Source organism: Taurulus bubalis (assembly GCF_910589615.1).
Source record: "Taurulus bubalis genome assembly, chromosome: 5".
Lineage (NCBI taxonomy): Eukaryota > Metazoa > Chordata > Actinopteri > Perciformes > Cottidae > Taurulus > Taurulus bubalis.
The window spans coordinates 26,386,046-26,409,105 of NC_136593.1; the positions used below are offsets into that span (position 1 = coordinate 26,386,046).

A 23,060-nucleotide genomic window follows, 5' to 3' on the forward strand; every position below is an offset into this window, starting at 1 on the left:
TGAAAAAAAACGAAGTTTATTAATTTAACAAGCATACAAAACAACAATTCATTTTTTTTCAAACTACCGTACCAATGCAGTTTCAGTGCAATTCCAAAATATACATTTTTTTCCAGCAGGACATGTTAATCAAAGTTATTCACGTCAGAAACAGCCACTTAAATATATATATATATATTTTTTATTATCATGACAATTGTCCTAGCCAGAGGAAGCTCGCAAGTACCTTCTTGAGGTAAAACTGTACACATCCAAAACAAAGCACTACATCACAAATGAAATATTAAATACCTGAACAAAAACATAAGTACTGCAGCACAATACAAACCAATGCATTTGTAAACAAAGCTTGTAAACAAAAAAGGAAGTATGTGGTTATAGGTATTTGGTTTGTGGATTTAATAAATACCTAGCTAATAAACTGTCCTAACGGTTTACCATATTAACAGTATTCGGTGTGCAAGTGCAGCAGACGGTCAGTTATAACTTAAAGGTGAAGGACGTGAAATATTTCCTATGTCTGAATGCTATAGCATCGATAAACAGAGGCCAATTCAAGTCAACAAAGGTTCATTGTCAGCAATCACAGCATCAGTAAGACCAATAGAAAACCGAGGGTTTGTGAGTTTCGTGATCAGCTCCACTGACTTAAAATTGTGAAACGCTATTCAATAAGCTGGCCTCAAATTACGCAACTATCTTTTTTAGAAGGGTAGCCCGTCTGCAAGTATAATATCAATCAATATTTGATAAGTTTCATGATTCTTTGGAGTAGTCTTCTTTTCAGCTGCTACAATTACGCTGCTACATGAAACTGAACAGCAACACAAACAGAGCATGGACACGGGCATCCATTTAGAACTTGTGTTTTCATAATTTTGCTTAATGAGCCACATCAAAAGTTAATCAGTTTTGCAGTGCACCGTTGTTAGCTCCCATTCTAGCTTTCCTATATCATCATCATCGGTATTAAACTGGCAACGCATTACTTGAGATGAGCTCTTAACAAAAACTAAAAACTTTAAAATTCTGTTTCTCCAAGCCTTTGTGGAAGCACACCCTGTGCATAAATTAGTATCAGATACTGCTACAGTCATATTCATATGGGTGTCAAGCACATACTGCTGCTGTCAAGTGTGTAACACTGGATTAGCATATAAAAACATATCTCTGGTAGAACGTCAGATCGTAAGGTAACCTAAATCAAATATGTCCTTCAAAAGCAAAGAGTATGTATGTATGTATGTATGTATGTCTCATTGTGCTATTTCTCTAATAGATGGGATTTTTAAAAAGCACTCCAACTTTCAGTCCAGCCCTATCCCCTATAAATGATGTTCCCATACAACACAACAGAATTTGACAAACATTTTGATGAAACATACTTTGCTGTGGATTACGTTTGCCAAATACATCTCAAATAAGAATAAGTACTTTTGTTGCCTAAACATAACAAAAGTACTTTTATTTTTGCTTTGTTTAAATTTCATATTCTTTTTAATTCAAACCATGAGGTTTTTTGCTTAACCTAACCCAGTAGTTTTGTGGCCTAAAACCTTTGTTTTTGTTAACCACAGGTCAAAACTGCAACTGGAAGAAGCTAGGTTTCCCTCAAAATGTAATTAAGAGGGCAGTTTAGCTGCATGGGTACATACATGTGTACGAGACTGTGTTGTTCAGTCAGCACTCAGCCACACAGAGAAAAATATAAGCTTTGAAGACATAACTCTTAGGGAGATTTTGCTTATTACAGCATATTCAGTGTACAGAACATAATTGCCATTACAAATAAAAGGTAGGCAAATTGTGGTTATCTTATCAGAAAATTGGACTGAACGTAAACAGCGTGAAAAAGCACAGCATCCGTTGAGAAGTTCCATTGACTTCTCATGCCACACCAACTTTTCATGAGGTCGATCAAAACATAAGCTCAATGAAGACCACATGATGAGACGTAGAACACACTAGATTTAGTGGTTTGGTTGTTTGTTATTTTCCGCCTACGTCAGCCACGTTTCTTTGTGACCCATGCAATTTAATAAGAAAAGAATAATAGTAAAGAATGTGTGTGACAGTGTGCATCTGTGCTTTTAACAGTAGAAAGTGATGAAGAAAGGCATGGTCACAGGTTCAAGTGTAATTCAACACAAAATTACACGGAGCCAACAACTTTGGAGCATGCTGTGTTTCTGGCCACACCCCAATCAGTGATGATCCAGCAGGTGTTCTCCATCAGCTGTCAAGGGCAAAACACCTGCTGTGACATCACTGATTGGAGTGTGGCCAGATGTGCGCCATGGTTTCAATTTTCAACCCATATAGAGCAGCACAGCAGAACTTTTCTGCCCCATTTGATTCCGTATTAAATCCTTTGAAGAGTCTCTTTTCGCTCTTATCTCAAGCATGGTTTGTACACTCTTCTTACTCCACCTTTAAATGGTAGCTTTCCAGTTATCTCACATTGTCCCCTTCCCACGCCTACCTAATACACTCCTCCTCTGATGGGCTTTCCGATTCTTCATTCTCACTGTCATCCAGTTCAGGAAGATCTCCCCACAGGAGCAGATTCAGACCTGTATACACATTGGAGGGTGACCGCTTATGAAACATTCAACAGAGCAAAACGGCAAAGAATTCCAATGTTATCCAGAGGGGCTCCGCCTGACCTGTCGCATCCAGTCTGTTGAGAGTAGAGACCGCCTCGCTGTTGAACATCCAGAAATGGCCATTGTTACAGGAGAGCAGGCAGGGTTTACAAGGGGCCACAACATGATAGCCCACAACATTACCACTGGGAGAGGGCGATAGATAAAGAAGAAACTTGTGTCAGCATTTTTCTGGTGGCACTTTTCAAAAGTGCAAATCGCGGCTATCTATTATCTAACAGATGTTTGTTTGCCCTGTGTACAACAACAACAAAGGCCTGGGAAAACAAAAGAGGTTCCATAAAGCCTCACTGTGGCACCAAACTCTTCTTTAGATGTAGAATGGCTGAAAGTCATTTTTATTAAACAATTAGTCTGCAGTTGTTTCACAGAAAATGTATAGACAACTATTTTCATAATTCATTCTTTAAGACACTTTTAAAGTAGACACATTAACAATTATCTGGTTTCAGCTTCTTAAATATGACAATTTGCTGCATTTCTCAGTTATATATATATATATATATATATATATATATATATATATATATATATATATATATATATATATATCATGGGCAATGTAATATCTTTGGATTTTATCTTATATTTCAATGGACATTTTACACTATTCCTGAATAATCAATTGGTCTATTAAACATCAATGAAAACAATCAGTAGCTGCAGCTCTACAGGTGCATACTATGAAAAGCTACATGAGGAAGACCTAGTTACTTGATCACTGTTTGAGTAGTCTTTACGACCACTCAAAGCACTTTAACTCTGCTCCTCCAAAAGCAAAGCCTGCAGGCTGTGGAAGACTTTACATACCACTTGAGACATGCGATGTCTCTCAGTTTGCATTTGCAGCTTTCAGTCGAGTAGCAGCTGGCCACAAAGTCAACAGTTCTTGGGGGATGGTGCGTGTAATGAGAAACAAACATAGGAATAAAAGAGTTAAAACCCACATTAATTTCACATTTTCATGTTAGTCACAGCATATGTGTGTTTGTGTGTCCCTATTCCCACCAAATGACCAGTTAGAAGTCAGCTAGCTGCGGGTTGTTTGAGGTACATGTCACACTGGCAACAACAGACATAAACAAAGGCTCGCAGCATTGCTAAGTACTTACCTATTGGGAGGTATATCAGTCGAAAACAGCTCAACCTCGGTGTCTGCAAGAAGAACCGCTTTCATGCCCCTCGTGCAGAGCAGACTGTCACAAAATATGCAATTCACCTGAGTCACACACTTGTTTTTGAAATTAGCGTTCGATGTAGACATTGTTGTCCTGCTAAAATGGACGTGCTCTCTGGCTCTTTCTGCTCCCAGACAGCAAATACAACAGAACAACAAGGCTCGTGGACTGATGTTACTTACTATCCGTTCAATTCCGGATAATAAAACCTCAAATTGCTCTTAACTTCGCAAGCGTTAACGCTAACGATTAATGTCCTTGTGCAAACGTTAGCCTTTCCTAACGACACAACGGAAGGCTAACGTCAGCTTATAGGAAAAACACACGAGCTGTATCTATTTCCACGAAAGGATTTATATAGAGAATAAACGTGTTAGCCGTATTGTTGATAGATACGCGATATCGGCGAATAGCTAGCCTGTTTTACGCGACTGGCTCAGCATCCATTCGGATGTGGTTAACAGCTAACTAAACCGCTGTCAGCTTTGTTTACAACTTCCTGGTATTTAACACTACTTCCTGAAAATATCTTTAAAAGACTCTATGCTTGACTCTGATTGGATACTCTCCATTGTAAGCAACGCCATTGGCCACCTTCATTACAAAGTCGGAATTTAATTGGCTAGAAATTATCGTTGAAAAGCCCACGTTCAAAAACCCTGGAGGTCGATTGGCTGGCTTGCGTGTCATTCAAATTTGGTTTGACCAATCATCACGTAAGGCGGTGCCGTGATTCAGTTGGTGCATGGGGAGGTGGGCTGTCTGCTAAATAGACAGCAACTGAAATATTACGTTAGGTATTGTTGTTGCGGATTTAAAAGCAACGCAAATGCTTGTCCATCATGTCAAACAACATCACCAGTGGGCACAGATAGAGTAGCCGGAGTTAGAGAATTGCTTGGCTTAGGTTTGAGCCAATTTGGGACTAAACGTAGCTCGCTATGTTCCTAGAAAACTTTAGGATAATGATAATGATACGGTTTCGTTGAGCAAATACTATGCTATGTAGTCACATGCATTCACCATAAATACACGTCAGACACATCTCCTATCCTATCAAAGGTCGTAACGTTATTGAAAGCATATATGAAGTGGCAATTAAATTGCTCATTTTGCCCATCCCCTGCATGCTCAAATTGCAACTGATCGGCCATAGCAATATTGCCTTATAACTATTCAGTTATTTGGTTGAAACAAGACGCACACATGGGACTTCTTCCATGCAGTTGGGGGGCTTGTCTGCAACAAATGAAACCAAAATAAATGCTCTCCATGTGTGCATCCCTGCCTGTCCTGCGCACTGGGTCAGCCTCCCCTCCATGTCCACTCGGGGTTTCCTCCTCTTCCTCACTTCAGGAGGGCCGTTGAGTTCAGACAGGCGGGAGAGAACCGAACCCGCTCAGAGAACATCTATATATCTACGGGAAAACTTTTGGAAGTGCCTACAGACATGCTATCGCTGTTGATTTCTTACAAAAGGCAATTAATCTCCTTCCCACTTGAAGTTGTTTGCACATAACCGGTTTGCAGGAGGCGGTGCGGCGGATGGGAGCGCAGCGCAGCAGCAGCGCCAAACTCACAATGCAGCCGGAGTGAAGGAGGCAGGAGACACACCGAGGAGCTGCGACCTCTCATCTGGGCTCCTTTTCCTTCATATACACCGATCCAGCGTGGCAGCCACCAAGTCTACGGACGAGGTTTTTTTTTTTTTTTTTTTTTTAAAGCTCGATTGTGACCAAACTGACTCCTCTGCGAGGGCAAGCGGTTTGATCTCCAAAACTCAGCCATGACGTCTCCGGCGAAATTCCGAAAGGACAAGGAGATAGTGGCCGAATATGAAACTCAAGTTAAAGGTACAACTTTTTAAAAAGCTTCTCATGTGTTAAGATGCAGCACAAAGGGACGCGATGTGCCGTTAAATCTGTGCTTTTCGGACTAAATAGCGGCTTTCCCCTCGTTTGGCTGACTGCATGGGTTCTGTCTCCCCGCCTCTCCTCTCGGGCGTACAGGCTTTCCTTTGCATTTGATCATCACCATTTACAAAGGTTGATTGTCAATATGCAGACGTTGAAGATCCAATAATATCAATATGTGCAACCAGAACCAGAACATCATGACCAGCGTGTCTTACGGCGTGTCGCCTCTAACGCAGCGCACATTTGGCCAACAAAGACGAAAAAAAAAAAAAAAAAACCTCGCGCAGAAATCCGTGTTTTTGTCCAGATGTGGACAAATATATGGTATCTCAAGAAAAGCGTATGTGAAGGTGGTGTGTGTGTGTGTGCGTATGCATGTGTGTGTGTGGAGTGTAGACGACCCAGAAGGTTGGGGTTTCGACATGGAACAAGGCAGGGCGTTTTCTCTCCCTCGCTGTCTCCTGCGTGTCTATGCTGCAAGTGTGTGTATGTAATGTGTGTGTGTGTGTGTGTGTGTGTGTGTGTGTGTGTGTGTGTGTGTGTGTGTGTGTGTGTGTGTGTGTGTGTGTGTGTGTGTGTGTGTGTGTGTGTGTGTGTGTGTGTGTGTGTGTGTGTGTGTGCATGGCTTTAAAGCAGATTGCAGTTAAATGATCCATTTGTGCTACGGCTTGTCCTTTTAATCGCAGTGCATTGGGCGACAGCCCCTGCCCACGATGCTGGACATGGGAAACCAGATTGTGGTTAGAAAGGGGCGGTCAGAGGTTTACTGTTTACTGGTGTGTGTGTGTGTGTGTGTGTGTGTGTGTGTGTGTGTGTGTGTGTGTGTGTGTGTGGATGGATGTTTCTGTCTGCCTGGCGCACTGTATTCAGCTGGACAACGTCAGTCAGAGCTCCAGTGATTTCATATCAGATCTAGTTTAGGTTAGTGGGTAAAGGCTGGGGAGGAGAAGGACAGGAAAGGGGGGTGGGATGTGAAAGAGAGAGAGGACAGGATATTGCTCTCCTCTTGGACGGCATGTTTCCACTGCACACACTTCTTATGTCCTCTTTTTTTAAAGAACCCTCATCCCAGCTTTGCCTCCAGCGTCATCACCTGGTTCGTATTCTCTCTTTGAGCTGCAGCCACCTGCAACTTTGCAGGATGGAGCAACAAGTTAGTGAAAGGCAGTCGGGTTGTGGAGCAGGAAGCTCATTGTGTTATCTCAACACCAAATCTGGGCAGGAGTTTGCTTTGCTCACGTATCTAACAGGTAGTCCTGTCAGTTAAATGCATGGAGGGATGAATCCAGGTAACTGGACTCAGCTCATTGTTTACCACCTCCCTTAGTTTACCTGTCTATCTGCAGACTCCTTTAACTGTCACCACATTGACATTAGCGCTGTTGTCTCAATGTCCCAGTAGACGGCTGTCCATGCTTGTGTAAAGCCTCTCTTGTGAGGGCCGTCTGCTGTGTTTGTCAGCCTGTGGACTTAATGTCTGTCCATCGACCCTCTGCATCGATTCCTCCCGTCAGTTACTTCACAGCTCCCGAGCCAACAACTTGCGTTGAGCGATCTCCCTCTGTCCTCACGTTTTTCCACACACCGTCTTCCTTATCTGGAACGAAGAGATGAAAGGATGAACCTGTGCATCCTCATTACCGTTTGGTGTGTGTGGGTTTTTCCATCTGCGTCTCCATGTGCTGTGCCATTCCCAGCAGTCTGTGTGGGAGACAGACAGTCTGTCATCACCCTGCACGCTGCTGTTAGATATTCTCTAATGGACGGTATCAAGCAGCAAAACACAAAGCACCTAAACACATCACTTCTGTCTCCCTGCCTTTACAAACACGCGTCCATCTTATTTATGCTTTTTCTTTAATAAGTCATGGTTTTGCAGTTGTCAGCTAGCCGGAGTATCCAACCTGTATGGCCAGTTATCAGGCAACATGAATAGTGTCTTCACTCTGCAGCATCATGGGGAATACATGTAAATCCTCCCGTGGCTTACATTCCTACATCTCTACTGCAGGAGAGGAAGATGCATGATGCACATTCTAACACACACACACCTAGGTCTCGACAAAATAACTTAAGCACTTTATGAATGCATTGGTCCTGATTTATTTTCAAGACCCTCCCCTGCCTATTTAAGGCGGTTATGTTTTTGGTTTGTTTGTCAGCAGGGATACGGAAATAAATAGTCCTGATGTTCATGAACCTTGGTGGAAGGAGAACCCATTAATGTTTTATGCCAGGTATCCAAATTATTCTTCACTTTTGTTAACATTGCGAGACAGGGCATGGCCTCGATGTAGGTATGCGCTAAAGTAGCTATGAGGATGACGCTGTCATCTCACATCACCCACACACACACACACACACACACACACACACACACACACACACACACACGCACACACACGTGTGTATCAATGCTTAAATAGCACCATCCTTTTCTCAGCCTGTGTTATTTCACAAAGGCAGAGTGCTGATGCGCTAATATGGGATTCTGGCTGATGCAAGGAATGTTCCTACTTCTCAGGATGAGGGTGTGAGAGAGACACACACAGAAAAAAAGAGCAAATGAAAGGGGGGACGAAAAAGGGAAAGATAGCAAGAGAAAGTGAGAAACATTTAAAGAGCGATAGGAATGTTCTACACAGATGTACATGGTTATACAACGCGACTAAATGGAGTTAAGAAATGATAGCACCTTCCATTTATGTGGAATTTAATCAAGAAAGCTACTTTAGCTTTTAGAAAGACTCCTCATTTCTCTGCGGTTTGTCACTATTTCAGGCTTCATCACACTCATCCAGCCAATGAGCATTGACCAGCTATCACCGCCAACCATCGCATACCAGTCAGCAAGCTCACCAGGACGTTTAAGTGGAAAGCTTTAATTCAGGGAATGTGAAACATTGTGGAGGAAAATTAGGGAGTGCTGAGTCTTTAAAACATTTGACAGATGTTTCATTTTTCAAGTACATTTTGGCTCAGCGCTTCAGCATCTGTCAGAGTTTCACACATCTTGGAAGCACATAATTACCACTGATGAAACATATTGACTTGGGTGGGTTTTAATTTGTTATAAATACAGAGAGATATGTATGGCCAATTATCTCATGAAGTGCTGAAAACGTGTTATTGGTCTTCCTTAGACTAAATACTCACACGCACAGAGGACACATAGTATCTCCATACAGATGTAGACTGATCATTTTCAAGAGAAATAAACTAATTCAAGCCCTGCTGCAGATATAACGTTGAGCCGCCCCCCTGAGGAGGGATGAGTGTCAGTGGCCATAAACTGAAAGTGTGTGTGTGTGTGTGTGTGTGTGTGTGTGTGTGTGTGTGTGTGTGTGTCTGCCTACATGTACATTACTAAGCTGCCTGTTTACAAGGCAGCCAGAGACATATGATTTAAGATAAATGGCTGCTTTCACTAGCATGCAATAGGAAAAGCGGTGACACAGCAGGAGGTGTGCGTGTGTGTGGGACAGGCTGAATATTTCTGTGTGTGTTGTGGTTGATTGATGTACATCTGATCATGAGGGTCAGGGGAACTGCAGAGGGGTTCTCCAACATAAATTGCAGGGAGGTTCTGTTTCTCATTTCTTAACTATGAAGTATAGGGAGAGGCAGAAGGAACGGAGAAGTGACCAAACAGAGGGAAGCTCGATTGTTGTTGTAACATCGACGCTTTTGCTGCAGTTGCTTTCACCTCAGCAAACATCACACATCGGTGGAAGGGTGTGAGAAGACATATTTAAGCCAATCAATTAGTGGTTATTTTAGGGTTTTGAGTGTATGTTATTCTTAATAACCTCTATCCCATTAGGGCTGGACTGTATTGAGTAATGCAGTGGGACACCACAAATCAATATCACGACTCTCAACGCTTGTGGGATTGATATGTGTGTGTGTGTGTGTGTGTGTGTGTGTGTGTGTGTGTGTGTGTGTGTGTGTGTGTGTGTGTGTGTGTGTGTCTGAGTTTGGGGAACAAAGGGAAGGGGGGGGAATACAAAATGCTAACAGTGCTTAAAATAATCAGCCAGGAAGGATGTTTATGTGTAACTTAGGTTCAGGAGTCAGGCTCAAACACACACACAGTGTGTGAAGCTTCCTGTTTGGGCCCACGGCCGTGTCCGGCAAAGGAATCAACTGCCTTTCACACAAAACACACACTCACACACAGATTTAATGCTACGGTGCTCGGTGTGTGTGATGATTTTTAGCTCTGCAATCAGCACGAGCTCTAGGCCACAATAGAGAGGAACTGAGAAATAAAAGTTGCTGCTTTTTTAAAGAGGGAAAATCCTCTATTTCCTTTTGAGACAAACTAGAACAATGTGTTCCATACCGGGTGTCCCACCGTTGTGTGTGTGTGTGTGTGTGTGTACACCATAGCTCTTACCTTGTGCTGTGTCAGCACCAGACCTGATATAGCTGAAAACACTCATTGATTTTCTGTTCCCTTCAGCCCGTCTGCTCCCTCATTCTTTAGTATTCAATATGACAATTTACTACATGGCTGCTGCGGCACCTGTGAGAAAACACACAGCGGTGAATTGACCAACACCGCAAGTGCTGAGTAGGCCGCCTTCAGTGCGCGCGCACACACACACACACACACACAAACAGAGCGCTGCTTACAAGCCAGTGAGTGTTTGATCGAGATGTCTAACTAATCCCGGCCTATACTCCTACATTCTGGGTTTAGGCGATAGCTGAGAGATAGAAGAGGAACGTCTGCTATCACCGTGAAATGCAGTTGAACCTGTACAGGTGTGCTACAACACCAGGTGTATCAGATCTAAGATGTCAGTTCCAGAGAGATGAAGGGATAGACTGAGAAGGCTGGAGAATTAATGAACAATACGCAGCCGGTGAAGCTAAGAGGCTAAGGTCAGAGTTCAGCTGCTGTTCATTGGTGCCAGATGTTCTAGGTGCTCTGATTGCGCAACAGGTCTGACCTGGTTGGCTAATGTTGACGCTCTGGCTCGCACCCCTTTACTAGGTCTTCAGCGTGTTATGTATTAATGCAAAAAACACACACACACACACACACACACACACACACACACACACACACACACACACATCCATCCAGCCTGGCAGTTTTTTTGTTTAGTTTTTTTGCATAACGTCAACTGTGGTGTTTCACTCAGACAGTTGGTTTTCCAAGTGGAGCAGCGGTGTTCCTACTTGCCCATGTAGGTATGTATTAGGACAGTTAATGTAGATGAAAACTGTTGTTGTGTTTGTTATATGTTTTGATATAGTGCTTTAAAAAAAAAATCTATTGAGAAGCCTTTCTATTTTTAAAATAACCAGATCTCTGGATTATTTAATGCATTGATCACTGTGGTCTGAATCCATGTACTTCATTACAATGTTGAACTCTTTTAAATTCAGTACATATATTATTAAAGGATTACTTGTCTTTCCAAGGTTACCACTTAAGTTGTTGATTGTTTTCTCAATTAAGTGATTATTTGGCCTTCAAAGAAAGAAAGATTCCCAGAACTCTAGTTGACAATTACAATCAAATATTTAAACGTTTTAAAAGCTGGAACCAGCAAAGTTTGTCCAGTTGTCAAACTTTGCTGTCAAGTTGAACAAATCCTTTATCAAAAGTTCTGCCAATTAATTGTTCTAATTGTTTCAGTGATAAGTATATATGGTCACATTTCCCAATGTGTGTGTGACCTGAACCTATCGTTGATATAGGGGCCTTGACCCCTGTTAGGGTGCCTCATTCAAATTACACACACACACACACACACACACACACACACACACACACACACAGAGAGAGCGCAACAGAGAGCAACAGCAGAGCAACCAGTGAGAGGGTGTAAAAATGTAAAATCCAGAGCAGTGCTCTGGCCTACCCCCTCTCTCACTCACACACACACACACACACACACACACACACACATACACACATACACACACACACACACACACACACACACACACACACTGGCCGTCAATCCCAAACTCCCTCTCCCTCTTTTTCAATCTTTTTCTTTCTCTCAGCCGACATCCAGTGAACAATCAAACCATTGTGGAAAGAACTGCTGGTCTTCAACTCAAACTCTCTGGTTTTCTCACTCCTCCTTTCTCCCCCTCTCCTTTTCTGTCTCACTCTTTTCCTCTCCCATGATGTTTGTCAGTTGTGATGAAAGGTGACACATATTTTCGACACGCCTCCCATGGCAGCTTAAACCAATAATCATCACTTTATGATTTCAGCATATGGGACACACACACTCACACATTGTGTGTGTGTGTGTGTGCAGCCTTTACACCGGACACTGACTCACAACCAGCTGAGAGAGAGAGAGAGAGGACGTGTGTCTGTGTTGGTGAGAACATGTTAAAGAACAGAGGGATTTATATAAAGCCGAGCTCACTCATATCCTCTGTAAAACAGTCAATAGGAGAACAGACATCAGCTGTAAATAAGTAGGAGGGAAAGAGAGAAAACACAACGGTGAGGTTGGATAATGCTCCCGGGGGACGGCAGAGGAAACAGGTTGTGTTTGAACAGCCCTCATATGTGGTCAGAGAGCAGGAGAAGGAAAAGCAAGGAGTCTGACCAAGGAGGAGGAAAGGGGACAGAGAGAGGAAAAGGTGGTGGGGGGAATCTGGGAAATGTGCAACTGGAAGAGCTTTTCTGAGAAGTGTAAAGAACGAAGCAAAGTCCTTCTACGACTTCTTACCACTGTATGATGCATCTGCTCACTTCTATATGAGTAAAGTATGCACTTCCATTTCCCACCTCTTTCTCTATCTCTCTTTCCCCTCCATCAGCAGCTTCTCTCTGCATGTAGGCAGAGTTGGTTGCTAAGGTTACGGAATTGCCCCCATTTTTCTGGGTTTGTGAGGAGCAGAGGGAAAACGAGAGCAAATAATGTAGATTTGTGTCCCCCGTCGGGTCTGGCTAATCAGGTTGCTACGCACACACACACTTCCATTCCATTTTGAACCATGGTCTTTTTTTGTTTTTCTCTTTTAGCCGCCTTGCTTTTGCTCTCCTGCCTCTTTTATTCCTTCTTTTCATCGCTTTCTTTTTTCCCATGGTGTCACTGCTGTTTCCTCGTGTGTGTGTGTGTGTGTGTGTGTGTGTGTGTGTGTGTGTGTGTGTGTGGGGGATTCGGATTAGTTGTTTCTTGAAAATAATTTGTCACTGATGTTTTAAGCTTGATATTTATGAAAGCCTGAGGTCGCATTTTAAGCTTGCATCGACATCAAACACTGTAAGTGCCAAGAGGATGGGTGGTATGCGCTGCAATCAAAGAGAGAATTTCAGTTGTGTGTGTGTGTGTGTGTGTGTGTGTGTGTGTGTGTGTGTGTGTGTGTGTGTTGGAACTGGGCAATCACTGCATGCTGGCACTCACCATTCGGGTTCACACCTCTGCTAATGCCGTTTTAATGAAGCCATTCATCACTTCTTCTCAGCTGAATCTGCATCACTTGCACACAAGCCGCCTCTTGCTAGCTCTACTCTTTTCTCCTGAATGTGAGTGAGGACACCGTGTTCTTCCCCCTGGTTGCCATGTGGATGAACCAGTTCTATTTTAGTTGTTCCCAGCATCAACGCTGCTCTGGTTGAGATTCCCCCTATTTTCACCCAGTGTTTGTTACCGCACATACGCAGGCTTTACAGATGGAGAGGCTTGTTTAACATGCTAAGTCCTAGCTTTCCTTACAACCTACTTTGAATGTGGGAGTACTGTAGTTTTCTTTCCCACAGTCATCTCTCTCTCTCACTCACACACACACACACACACACACACACACATGGGAGGAGGAAGCTGGGTGGCTGAATAGGAGCATCATCTGCTCTGATCTTAAACAGTGTGTTTCGGCCCTTCATTCCCTGCTTCAGGCCCCCTCACTTCTCACTCAAACCAGATGCACTGCCTCCACACACCTCACTTAAACAGGCTGTGCGGTCGGTGTTTGGGTGTGTGTGCTGCTAACATGTGACCTTAGCTGGAGGTCACATCGAGGTCACTGTTAACCAGTTATGTAGCAGCAGGAAGGAGATGTAGAGATCAGACTTCCTCCTGCCGCCTTCCCTTTTCACTCATCCATGTGGGACAACTTGTGATGGGAGAGCCCCGCTGTGTGCAAACAAGGAAACGGTTCTGCATGTGATCAGACTCACGCAGTTTGAAAACAGGAAAGGCTAAATGTCACACATGCCACCTGACACAGTGACATGAGTTAGACCTGCATATGTGGTCGACCTGAACAGGGTTTCGACCGCCTCTGCAGTTGAACATGAGGTCCTCTATCGCTTAAGAATCTGAGAGCGATGCTCATTTAATCTCAAATTTGACGCGTTCTCATAACAGAGCAAGAGGCGCAGAGCTTGTGTGGAAGTTTGTGGACAGAACTGAAATAAAAACGCATCTCTATTTAAATATACCGTATGTAATTGGTTGTGTAAGGAACCGCATTTACAGATATGAGTTAGTGCGAGTGGTGACAACTAGAAGTGGAATAGAGACAGGTTTCATATGAATGTGGTCAGACAAGAGTTGAAGGCAGGTTCACAGGTGGTGCATCATGTGCACACTCATCTGTGGCCTGGTGTGGATGGACCCACCCTGAACATGTGGTGTACCTGCTGCAGACGTGGTGCTTGATATAGGCACACGTGCACATACCTCAGGCCCGATGTGCATCTCACTAGTCTTCATGCTCCTGGTGGCAGACTCTTTCTCTCGTTCCGCCTCTCGCTGAGCGTGGCCAGGGGGCAACAGTGTGTGTGAGAAACATGCTGATATGTGCTGTTCACTCATGCATGTTTAAGCGTGTCCTGAGGCGTTAGAATATGTTCTGTCGAAAGTCTCTAAACCTGTCATGTACAAGCCCAACAGAGAGAGAGAGAGAGTTTGGATCTTTGTTGTGCGCCTGCATGATATGTTTTACCCGCCCATCAGTTGAGCTTGGGTGGCTCTCTTGGATGGACTTTTATTGGAAAAAGTTATTGTCCTTTTCAAAGAAACACTGAAAGACATATGGAGAGATTCTGTGTTGTACATGTTGTATTTTAATGTATGGACATGTACAATTTGTTCAAAATGATATGGAGAAAATCAAATATCCCATTGTGTTTGACTAAATACCTCAATATCACGACTGCAGCGATATTATAGAGTTAACCATTGGTGCTTATACACAATGATATTTGTTTTTGATAGATAATCATCAGTAATGTAGATGTAATGACGAAAGGTACATAGTTGAACAGCTAAAACAGTCTGGTGTGTTCAGACATCACTTTACGGTAGAGCAGCCTTGAAAACCAGGGAAAGACAACACACATATTGCAATATCTCAAATCTGAGATCTCTTATCGAGATATCAATATAATATCAATGTATTGCCCAGCCCTACTAAAATGTTCACACACGCACAATGCAGCATATTGAGTTCATTGGGTGTATAGGAATAAACTTAGTTCTAGTGCAACATGCATTGTTAAGGCTTTATGCAGTTCTGTAATGTTCCAACAGCTGAAGCAGTGACACTGTCATACATTGTTATTTTCATCAAAGGAGCATCAGTAGGTACGCTGTGAAACTCCAGCGCCTACCAGGCCCTTTAGTGTTGCTCTTCTCAGGGAATCTTTGGTCAGTGGCCCTCACCCTGTGCGCTGGGGCCACAGCAGTGTAAAGACCATGTGCTGGCCTGCGCTGTGGGATACCCCTCTCAGATTTCTGCCATAGCCTCTTCCCTCTGCTGCCCCTCCCCCTTCACATTCCGACTCAGTCCATGTGCTTCAAACAGAGTGGAAATGGGAACATCTCTCCACACACACACACACACACACACACACACACACACACACACACACACACACACACACACACACACACACACACACACACACACACACACACACACACACACACTCATTCCTGCTGTGCAGTGGTCCATGTAGAACCGGGGTTGGTGTGGAGTTGATGGGTGCGCTCCATACAGAGTATACACAATGTGCTTCACACTTTGTTAGGAAGTAGACCTTTGCCTAGACATGTGCTGAGCTGAAAGTTGGGGAAGACCAAGTGTTCTTTCTCAAGCGGGGATGAGTATCGTAATGATGAAGAGGTTGAGAAAGAAGACAAGACGGAGAAATGGTAAAGACAGAGTGAGGGATACCCTTGAGCACAAAGAACCTTCCCATCAATCACTTCATCACATTCGTGGCATAGCCGCTTGACACAAGCATGTCCCGGTGCCCCCCATCACTCCTCTTTTTTGTCTTACACATGTTGCCTCTCCCACTCCCTTTCTCTCTGTAATTTCTTTCTGTCTGAGGGCAGCGCTGCATGTTAAAGGTTGCCGTCTATGACATGTATGCAGACATACACACACACACACACACACACACACACACAGGCATTCTCTGTGTGTAAAGGTTGCAGTGGGAGGCAGCGGGCTAAGTGTGAGTGGGGCTCTTGTCATGTGCTGATGGTATTCCCACAGAGGAATGTGGAGGGGAGAGATTCCCAGTCTAGAGTGGTGGATTCCCGCTGCTGGATCTGAGCGTGCATTAAAAAAGCCTTTAGGAAGCATTTTGGTCCCATTTGATTCAGTTGGATTTTAAGTTTTAAAAAACTTCACCGATGTCAAAATCAAACCGGATGAATTTTCACCACCAATGCAGTAGTTGGCAAGAACTACGTGCAATGATGTCTGACACTGTAAACTCCTGATCATAGGTAGTCTTTAACATTACGTGCAATGTGCTGGCTTTAGTCTCTCAATGTGCACACGTTGTTTGTGTGTTGGTGTGCAACTATAACATCTTGTGCCAGGGTGATCACATACTAATGCTGATCCACTCTGCAGCTTCTCTTCTTCTTTTGGTGCTGGTGTTTGAGCAGAAGAAATGTAACTGTATTACAAGATAAGACAAACAAATGATTTTCTCTTTGCAGGACGTTTGACTCTTTGGGGGGTTTGAGCAACATGGCGTTGCTTTCCAGCAACTCTTTGGGGAGATTGTGTACTTTAAAAGATTGTTAAAAGAAATGGGCGTGCTAAAAAAAAAATCCACGGGATTCCAGAAAAACAACCTGCAGTGATGTTTTTGGCAGACATGTCCTCTATTTTATCTCCAACACAACACGTTGACACGTAATGCCCATTGTTTCCAGCGTCTCTGTTACCGATAATGGCCAGGAAGGGCTTACAGTATGTGTGAGTCAGGTCCCTGGCTGTGTCCCTCTCCATTGTGTCCGCTCTTACCGGGGATGACAATGATGCCCACTGTCCTCGGAGTGAAATCCATTGCTGTCGTAAGCGTTACGTTCTACATGCTCCATATGCACACGGCACAGCCGGCCTCGGCACAGCTTCAACGGCGTCGAAGCCATTTTGAATTCATGAATTATTTTGTTGTCTTGGTTCAACGCGGAGAATGTGTCTGATTTCTACCAGGGAGAGGAAGGGAAGGTCTGGGATTTTCCTTTTTATTTTTTTTTTCTGGAGGAGGAGTGGGGGGAGAGAGAGAGAGAACAGCAGGACTCTGATAGATCAAACAGGCTTCCTCTGCGGATAAGAATGAGAGCCAGCCAGGGAGGGAGGAAAACACAGGCAGGGAAGGGATAAAGGAAAGCAAGATGAGAGCTCTTTGTAGACCGTCAAACTAGAGAGAATAGCTGAAGGATAACCCGGCCCTAATTACTTGTGTTGGTCTCGTGGTGATCTGTCCGTGTGAGTCCACTGGGTCAGGTTTAGAACAGGTGTGGACCACATGTCTCTTCCCCATGTCTCCTGGGACCTTTGACCTCCAGTCTGCTCCCCTGCCAGCCACAGACCCTCAGTCCTGCCTTCCGGAGGGACGATCGCTCGTACACATACTGGGTGCATATTTATGATGCAGAGATTACATCGTGTGGGAAAGTGCTCGCCCTTCAAAAACTGAGGCAGCATCAATAATTCAGCAGCACATTGCTGAACACAATGCTACAGACAGCATCCTCCCTCTAGATTCCTCTGGTCTTTATCTGCCTCCTGTTGGACTGTTTAATGCCCCCATTTTGTTTCTCTTACCCCCTCCCATCTGCTCACTCCTGCCCACTTTGTCTCTCCTCGGTTTCTGTCATGTTTGGACAACTGCAACTGAGAACCTTTCAAACCTCTCACTGTTCCTTGCCTCGTGACATTAGTGTCTATTTTTTTTGCCCTCCTGTGTTACTTTCTGTCTCACTCTTTTGTTTTTAAATTGAATGTATGTGTTTTACATATCAGGGATTTCATTCTTGTGCGTCCACTCCCTCTGTCCGATTCTTTTTACATCTCGCCAAGGCGGTTTGGAGGGTCCGTAAAGGAGGCCGTGGAGGGGAGCGAGGAGGAAAGGGTGTGGCCGCCCACACTGCAGCGCTTCATTGTGTTGAGGCCGACCCGTCCCCTCTCTGACACGCGCATATCACAGCACACGTGAAATAGGACACACACACACACTGTGTGGAGTCGTCGGCCCTGTGTGTTCGCTCTCCTCTCACTGGATGGGCGTATTCTCTTGGTATCAGGGCTGTCCATTTCTGAGTCCAGATAGCTTTGTTTTCCATCATTTGTCTGAAGCTCCAGGCTCCCATGGTGTCAAAGGGCAGGAAGACTGACGGAGCCTCGTACAGTAGGACCACAGGGCCTATCGTAGGGATGTCAGGAGGAGGGCGCTACACTTTGAATCTAAGAGTCTGATACTTCCAGGAGTTTGTCCCATCATTGACCTTCCTCCTCGTGAGGAAAACAGCCCAGAGAGCAGAGATCTGTGGACTCTCTCCAGTGACTCTCCATTCATATCTTACTCATGCTCATTCCAACGGACGCTTGCTTGCTGTCGTCAAGAGGAGTGAAGACAGACTCTGAGTTAACGACATCCACTTAATCATTTAGACTGTTCAAACGGACAACAGCACAAGAGTCTGCGTGGGTGTGAGCACGTTGTAGCAGTTACAGATGAGAGACTGAAAGGAAAAACACTGCTCAGCCAGTTGTACTTCTTTTTTTAGGTAGGACTTTACAGTTAATAATTAATAATCACAGCAACAATTGTCATGTGTCTCTATGTGTAAATGGCAGAATTGGCACGATACCACACAGTATAATAAGTGGACTGCAGAAGGTGTTGCCTGGATGACGTTGGTGCTGATCTTCAACAAAGTTTGATCCAGGATCATCAACTATTGCTGAGCTTGCATTAGTTTGATGGAGCCCCGCGCCGCGATGCTCCCCACTGCACCAACATGGTGGGGAGGCTGACGGTCTGTCCTCAGCTCACCGTGCTGGTCATCACACTGTGGCGATTACGACCCACGAGGCGGTGATATCTGAGCTGTCGGGACAATCATGTGGGTGGAATACAACCATGCTGACTATGTAGGCAGTTTTGTGTGAGAAAGCAACACAGTGTGTGTGTGTGTGTGTGTGTGTGTGTGTGTGTGTGTGTGTGTGTGTTTGAAGCGCACAAAGGCTGTGTTCATGGTGTCGGCGTCCTCAGGCTGACCTCAGGTGAGCGTTCCTCACCCTGCAGTGGCATACAAACAGGTTCACTGATATCCTCTCAGTCTGAAATCTGAGAGGATTTCTGGGATGATTTTGATCAGTTATGCTTTCCAACTTTACTGCTTGTTTTTACCCGACCAGTACTGGGAAGATTAGCTTAAGGCTCACTTGAGTTTTCTGCACTGCGGAATAATGCAGTGTGTAATCCTGTGGTTTATGAAGAGTTTTAATTGGGCAGTGAGCTTAAATGACCGTGATTCGCCCTGCGGCAGGGAGATCGATTCAGTCTGATCCACCCCAACTACGGCACTCTTGTGAGAGTTCACAAAAAACTCTCACAAAAAAACTACTGTACACCAAATCACACACCGGCCTCCCTGGCATTCATACATCTTGGCCAAAACAAAAGATTGTATTAAAGCAGCGAACATTCCTGTTTTTGTACTATTCACCTGTTTTCTTTGTATTCCTGGCCTCAGGCTGTTACAGACCCCCAAGGTTAAGAGAAGTGTGAAGACTGTAACGGTCTCTGGCGGTCAGGTCTTTTTGTAAGTTCTCAGCGGAGGACTAATCTTTGTCTGATACAGTCTCGTAAAGTTTAATAGTGTTTCTGTGCTGCAGCTCATGCTGTTAAAGGAAATAGAAAACACTGTCATGCTCTAATTCTAAACCCTCGGCCAGCTGCTGCTTCAGAATCATTTTGTGTCTTTGGATGCTGGAAACAAAGCCGGTTCGCTTTGAAACAACTGCTTTATGATCACAGCTTTAACTAAGGTATACATTTCATGCAGGAACGCATAATTTAATTTTAAAAGAACACATACGCAAGTTTGTCCAACTAGCATGCAGACAGTGATTAGTATAATCTGTTTCACTTTCATATTAAGCCCGCTGAAATGAAAGCTCTTTCTTGTGCATTTTACTATAAGCTCATTTTCCTCGAAGCCCCACATGTTCATTAAAGGATAATCTCTCACAAAAAGTGTCTGAATAGAAAGTGGTCTTTAACCTTGTGGCAGTGTGACCTGAGTCCTCATGCAGACCTTTTTTACACCAAGCATCCATGTTGATCTCATTAGCACCTGATGGCCGATGATCTCCCCGTGTCTCAAGCTGCAGCAGGAGATCAGTGTGTGTGTGTGTGTGTGTGTGTGTGTGTGTGTGTGTGTGTGTGTGTGTGTGTACTTACTGTATATTAGTGACTGTTCCACACGTACAGGCTACAACACTTCAAGTTATTACTTTGATCCGAGGATTACTGTGATCACATTCTGAGTGGCTAAATGTGGTCTTAAACAGCTTAAAGCTTAGTTTATACTCCCTGTATTTGGAACTTGGCGTTGCACACGATCACGTGACCATCACAAATAGTGCTCCGATAAAAACACTATTTATATGTCTAGAGATTATTACAATTACCAATTCGCTTTTAAATGCATGCATCTCCTTATGCCGTCAAATGTGAACAATAAACAAATCGAATGAGTTGAACTTCCTCAGTTGAACTATTCATTTGTTTTTGTTCTAGTTTATGAATTCCAGAAATTGTGAGGCATTATTCCTAAGATTTATTTTCACCCTGGTGAGTCACTTTTAGTTTCTGAGCAGTAGAAATTGATAATAGATAAGAAACTGACCCTGATCTCAGCATGGGTCACGACGAGCCTTTTACATAGAGTCTTGGTGTAAAAGCCACTACACAAAATAAAATAAGTAAAGCAAGAAACAAATGGTATATATATATATATATATATATATATATATATATATATATATATATATATATATATATATATGCTTACTGGTCTACCTCAAGAGAGCAGGGTGGTTTTGTTACTATGAGAGACACTACATGTAAAACAGCTAAAGACCGAACAATGCTGCAGAGAAAGCTAGAGTCCCTTGTGCTGCTTTTGTGGTGTTGAACACAATTGTGCTGCGGTGGTTTGTTGAGCTGAGGTGTTGCGTTGTCCTGCTTCCTGGGAGCTTCTCTATGCAGATCGTCTCTCTCTCTCTCTCTCTCTCTCTCTCTCTCTCTCTCTCTCTCTCTCTCTCTCTCTCTCTCTCTACCCGCCCATGTCTCTGCAGCACTCAGACAGATGCCCGGATGGCTATGTGAGCAGGTGGGAATGCAAGTGATGAAGAATTTAACTTGCTGGGCTGAAGTGATCTTCACTGTGGGGGGAAAAAAAAGTTTCTTTTAGGCCGCCGTTTCTCAGTGCTAGTTTATACCGCAATGCTCCATTCTCCACGGGGTGAGGCGTAGGTAGGGTGTGGCTCTGGTCGTCCCTCATGCAGCGTAAGTGTTCGTTGCGTATCCAGGTTTTGGTATCTGCAAAGGGCTCTTGTGACAGACTGCCGCCTGCTTGAAATTGTGGCCATATTTCATTGGCCGGCCTTTTACTGCCGGCAAACCCCCGACTCTCTGAGCGGTAGCCTCTGCAGGAGTCATTACACAGCGAGGCCAGTTCTGCCTCATACATGAACACCACACATTAGCAGGCGTGAGAATGAGTTATCCCTCCGGAGCGCCGCGTTGGAGAGAGCGGGTAAAAGGATGCAGAAAAAGGGAGGGTGTGTGATTTTTTTTTTTTTTTTTTTAGTTGCTGCATAGGCTGATCCTGATTCAGCTTTTTCTGCCTTCAGGGATGAAGGGTTGAGAGCCAAACACTCTCTGACTCACACACTGTATCCTGATCCTCATCTGCAGCTTTTACCTCCATATAACCGGAGCTTTCATTGTACAATATTATCAGTCGTTAGCACATGCATAGATCTGTACGCTCGGCAGAGTTTTATTTAAGTGCATTTAGTGTTACGGTTTCTGGCTGCAACCAATAATTAGTTTCCCTATCTGTTAATCTCACAATGGTTTAGTGAATGAATTCATAGTATATATTGTTTGTGAAACAGTAAATGCAGTGATAAGGGATAGAGAGAAGAAGCACAGCCTCACATTTGTTTGACATTTTCCTTCACAAAGAATTATTAAAATTGTTGTTACTTTTCTTTCCGATTAACTAACGGATTTTTAACAAAATGTTCAGCAGTTGCGCATTTCTGCTACAATTATCCCATATCTCCTACAAGGCAATCGTGGCAGCAGTTGTTGATACACGAGACGTATAGGATGGATAGGATATCTACTTTATTCATCCCCAAGGGGAAATTTGATAAAGTTGTGAGAAGATCAAAGAGGAGGAAATTATCCTATATTAAAGTGGGCCACATCTGCATGTGGCTGGCGCTCCTCCCGCTGCATCACCTCGGCCCCGTGAAGCCTCTCCCCGTCCCTCCCGGCTCTGTCTAGGGAAGCAGCTTGTAGCTGGAAACAGCGATGGCGTGACCTCAAGGTGGATGTGGCGATTGTATCTTGCGCTATCAACTGCTGTTCTTGGTCTCATCCTTTGTCTGATGCAACAAATTCCCCCGCTCTTTTTCCCCCCAGTCCCGCTGCCTTCCACTGGCACTTGGATAAGGATCGGCAGCCATCAGCAAATACAGCCTTTAACTCGCCCTCAACGCTCACTTCATTCTCTATCTCCATCTCGAACATTTTTTCCCCTGCGGACATTTTCGGCATGCCACTGAAGTCTCTTGGAATGCAGTGATAAGAGTTTGCTGCATACACACCAGTCACATACACATGTTTAGTACCATGCATCTTTTCCCCGTGTGTGTGTGTGTGTGTGTGTACACAGTTTGCTATGTGACCGAGGTTGTCATGCACAGCTATTAGATGACAGAGGGAGGCCATTACACACTGTGTTAGGCTTCAA

At 44.0% G+C, this 23,060-nt stretch overlaps 2 protein-coding genes across 2 annotated transcripts in view; one reads left to right on the forward strand and one right to left on the reverse strand.

Moving 5' to 3' along the window:
• Window positions 1–2,295: 2,295 nt before the first annotated feature.
• Window positions 2,296–3,858, reverse strand: LOC306736932 (protein FAM72A). The gene is made up of 4 exons (XM_079218622.1): window positions 3,779–3,858; window positions 3,477–3,554; window positions 2,667–2,791; window positions 2,296–2,573 (listed from the first exon to the last, which is right to left on the reverse strand). The coding sequence occupies exons 1-4, from the start codon at window positions 3,841–3,843 to the stop codon at window positions 2,479–2,481; spliced, it is 363 nt and encodes a 120-aa protein (XP_079074748.1). The 5' UTR covers window positions 3,844–3,858; the 3' UTR covers window positions 2,296–2,478.
• Window positions 3,859–5,630: 1,772 nt separating this feature from the next.
• The window catches only part of srgap2 (SLIT-ROBO Rho GTPase activating protein 2), a gene marked incomplete at both ends in the record, with an annotated part of 48,659 nt that continues 31,229 nt past the window's right edge, over window positions 5,631–23,060 (forward strand). The window contains one exon of the mRNA XM_079217711.1: window positions 5,631–5,697. Coding sequence (XP_079073837.1) covers window positions 5,631–5,697 — 67 coding nt within the window. The remainder of the gene's footprint in view (window positions 5,698–23,060) is intronic.

Bases quoted from the DNA above. Each gene is read 5' to 3' on its own strand.
- LOC306736932 (XM_079218622.1), bottom strand. From the start codon at position 3,843: ATGAAAGCGGTTCTTCTTGCAGACACCGAGGTTGAGCTGTTTTCGACT. The intron at 3,555-3,778 runs GTAAGTACTTAG...CCATCCCCCAAG, and splicing joins ACTGATATACCTCCCAATAG to AACTGTTGACTTTGTGGCCA. The intron at 2,792-3,476 runs GTATGTAAAGTC...GCCCTCTCCCAG, and splicing joins GACATCGCATGTCTCAAGTG to TGGTAATGTTGTGGGCTATC.